This window comes from Telmatherina bonti, assembly GCF_933228915.1.
Source record: "Telmatherina bonti genome assembly, chromosome: 9".
Classification (NCBI taxonomy): domain Eukaryota; kingdom Metazoa; phylum Chordata; class Actinopteri; order Atheriniformes; family Telmatherinidae; genus Telmatherina; species Telmatherina bonti.
In genome coordinates this window covers 13664525-13668007 of record NC_136627.1, presented here as the reverse complement: position 1 = coordinate 13668007, position 3483 = coordinate 13664525, and the positions used below count along the sequence as shown (strand labels likewise).

At 45.1% G+C, this 3483-nt stretch overlaps 1 protein-coding gene across 1 annotated transcript; it reads left to right on the top strand.

Annotated features, from left to right (window-relative positions):
• The first annotated feature begins 1007 nt into the window (after nt 1–1007).
• Nucleotides 1008–3243, top strand: LOC306760702 (ARF GTPase-activating protein GIT1-like). The gene is made up of 5 exons (XM_079246667.1): nt 1008–1245; nt 1398–1474; nt 1570–1746; nt 2745–2808; nt 2944–3243. Exons 1-5 carry the CDS (start codon nt 1120–1122, stop codon nt 3157–3159), a joined length of 660 nt encoding a protein of 219 aa, XP_079102793.1. The 5' UTR covers nt 1008–1119; the 3' UTR covers nt 3160–3243.
• The last annotated feature ends 240 nt before the right edge of the window (nt 3244–3483 follow it).

The following is a 3483-nucleotide window of genomic DNA, read 5'->3' as shown; positions in this document are numbered from 1 at the left end:
CAGAGGGGGTCATACGATGTAGATATGCCGACCGGCCGTGGTACACGTTTATACACACTTTAAATGATTGGACAAACCTAATAGGCGAAACTACGAATGACTGGTCTCTGCATTTCCCTCCCTACTTCTCATTAACCAATCCTTCTCTTTCGGAGGTCGAGCCGTGCACGATCCCCACTGAAATTCTCTCGTGTTAAAAAAAAAACCGATTTGACATCCTAACAGTTGGACACGATGAAGTGCACAAGCACGCCCTTCAGGAGAAAGATGGATCTAAACGGAGAAAGTTTCATCTTATCTTCTGCCTGGCAATGCCTCTGATGTTCTGCTCTGTTGCCTGCACACTTTACAGCCTCCCAGGTAGCTCTCCTGCAGCAGCCTAAACCTGGAAAACACACACATTTACAAGTGCATGAACACACTTGCATTTAAAAAAAATATATATATAGAAACATATGTTTGTTTTCCAACCAAGTAGGGAAACATGTTCAACGAGGTTTCTGATGGTATGGAGAGCTCTTCAGCCTTTTGTGTCGTGACAGCAAGCAAACACAGAAAGTCAGCTGCACTCTTAATCACTCAGTCTGATGGAAAACATCATCAGCGTCCGCCTCACCATCTCTCTTTGCAACGTTTTACCTGTTTGTCTGTTTTCTGTCTCTTCACCTTCTGTCTCTCCGTCGCTCGCTGCAGTGCAGCCGTGCATCCTCCGGATGTAAGCATCCTGTCTGTCTTTGCACTGCTTGCCATGTCATCTTCAGCATAGGATGTGTGTCACATGCTGCTTAATGTGCACTGTAGTTTTGCAAATTATCTGCAGTAAGTGTGCTGGTAGTGTGATTCTTTTTTTATATATATATATATATATATATATATATATAGATATATAGATGCAAAGTAGAAGCTCGTAATGATGTAGTGTTCATGGAGCTGAGTTATTAAAGTAGAAAGGCATGTAGTCATGATGGGACGATGCGTGAGCTGCTGGTTTTTTATCTGGATCTTGTTTCTCTGCTGTTTATCTTCTTTCTCTTTGTCCTCGCTGCTCTTTTCCTGCCTCGGCTCATTTTGTAAATTTCATTTGTCTGATCTTTCAATTTCCCCCCTCATCTCCTCCTGATGTCATCTCTACTCCCCCTCCCCCTGTTCCCTCTGTGTGTTCCTTTGTCTTTTCAGGTAAGGAAGGGCGGCACGGGAGGTCCAGGATCGTATGGAAGCCAACATCTGTCTGGATCGACATACATGGTGAGCGATCATCAGAAGGTTTAGATCAGACTTTGTGTGTTTTACTTGATCAAAGTGTTCCCTGTTTTTCCTGAAAACTTGTATCTAACTAAATGAGTCAACCAGGATGTTGTGGTTAATTTTTCTGAATTGTTCCCATTCCATCTCTTTAGGTCCCGAAACCAGAGAAACACGGCAGTGGCACAGACAGCGACTATGACAACACGCAAACATATGATCATTCACTAAGGTTAGATTCATTAAATGTGCTGTTTGTAAGGTTTTTTTTGTATTTTTTTAATGGTTGCATGAGATCTGATAAGAATCCAAGTGTTTTTTCTTTAGTACCGCTCGCAGCAGTGAAGAAGAGGGTCGTGGTGAGTCTGAGGAAGGGGGAGTTGGGGATGCAGGAGAGCCAGATCCTACCCTGCCCTGCACAGAGGATGTTATACTGAAGACTGAGCAGGTGACTAAGAACATCCAGGAGCTGCTCAGAGCTGCTCAGGAGTTCAAACATGAAAGGTAAGCCAAAGACTCCCCTGAAACAGTTTAAAACAGATGTTGTTCCATCTGTGGCAGCCTGACAACCCGTCAAAAAACCACTGTATTACTGTAGATTGTTCATATAAACCAAAACCTGCTTGAATAAAACCTTGCCTGGATGTTTTTCCTGGATTATTCCTGCAGCTTAAAAGTGCCAGTAACTGCTTGTGGTGCTGTTGTGACATCACATTTGTCTTATGCAGCAACAGATGGACTTGCTCATTCTCAGCCTGTAAAGCAGGAGCTGGAACTCTTGGCCTTGAGAGCCGTCGTCCTGCAAGTTTTAGATGTTTCCCTGTTTCGTAGCACTTGAATTAAATTGTAAGTCGCTGTGTAGAACTCGATAAGCTGTTTAATTTAAGTCAGGTGTGTAAATGCAGAGAAAAACCTGTATTTATAGGACAGTGGCCCTCAAGGACCAGGGTCCCCACTCCTACAGTAAAGTGTTCCCAGCAGGGATCATAAATTTAACCTTTTCCAGAGTAGCAAGAGGCAAGGAAACTTATTTGGATTGGTGAACTAAAAGAAGTACTCGTGAACTTTGGCAGATGACTAATTCAGCATCTGTCTTGAATCCTCCTGATTCAGCTGTAATGTGATGCTTCAGGCTGGAAAATAAGTTGAAGTGTGGTTTCCCAGCCTGCTGGGCAGGGTTATAGTTCCAGGAATGTACAGAATGAATATAATCGTGCCATCAAATCGAGTCAGAAAAGCATATTTTAAGATCAGAAAGTTACATGCTACTTTTAAAGTTTCCAAATTGGCTCTTTTATCTGTAAAAGTATCACACTCCTGTAACCAGTAACACATCGGTTGTTGTTTATTTGGCCATACAGACAACCTCGCCGCTTTGCTGTGGATCACTAAGAGGCTCAGAGCTGAAGTTTCTCACAAAGCTTGACGTCTCTGTTGCGGCTCGCAGTAAAACATCTCATCACCCGAGTCATTGTTTTCATCTTTCTCATTTCTCTCCTCAGCTTTGTTCCCTGTTCTGAGAAGATCCACTCAGCTGTCACTGAGATGGCTTCCCTCTTTCCCAAAGTAGGTTCTCTCTGCTAACGTTTTATTTTTACCCTCCGTTTTTTTCTGGTTGCAGTCTGTCTTATCTCGATCAGTTCACATTCTCTGCCCGTCCACCCCATGAGCTGGCCTTTGATCGTCTCTATCTCTCCGCAGAGACCGGCTTTGGATGCGGTCCACTGCTCTTTACGCCTGTTGGCTTCCAGTGCCTCTCGGCTGCAGGTGGAGTGTCGTAAGGCGGCGCCCTTGGAGCCCGGGGCCCCTCCGGTGGACTACCAGCTCCTCACTCAGCAAGTCATTCAGTGCGCCTACGATATTGCCAAGGCTGCTAAGCAACTAGTCACCATCACCACTCGTGAGAAGAAACAGTGACCCAGCTGGCGCCTAAACAGAGAGAGGCGGGATCAGTGCATGAGAGGGGCTTTCAGGAAAGCGGGACAGTACGAGCACACTGTGGAGGAGAGGATGAGGAAGGTGGAACGGCAGGGTGAAAGAAAAGATACATCAGGAAGATGCATGGGCAGGAAGCGAAGTATTGATTGTTTTAAAGAAACGCTACGATAAGAAAAAGGAGAACGTCCACACGTGGGAGTGGATGTGGGGAAGGATCCTGCAGCGAGCGAATGAACCGTTGGAGTCAGACGTGTGATAAACCGCCGAAACTGTGACCAGCATACATGAACTACGACGGTGGCG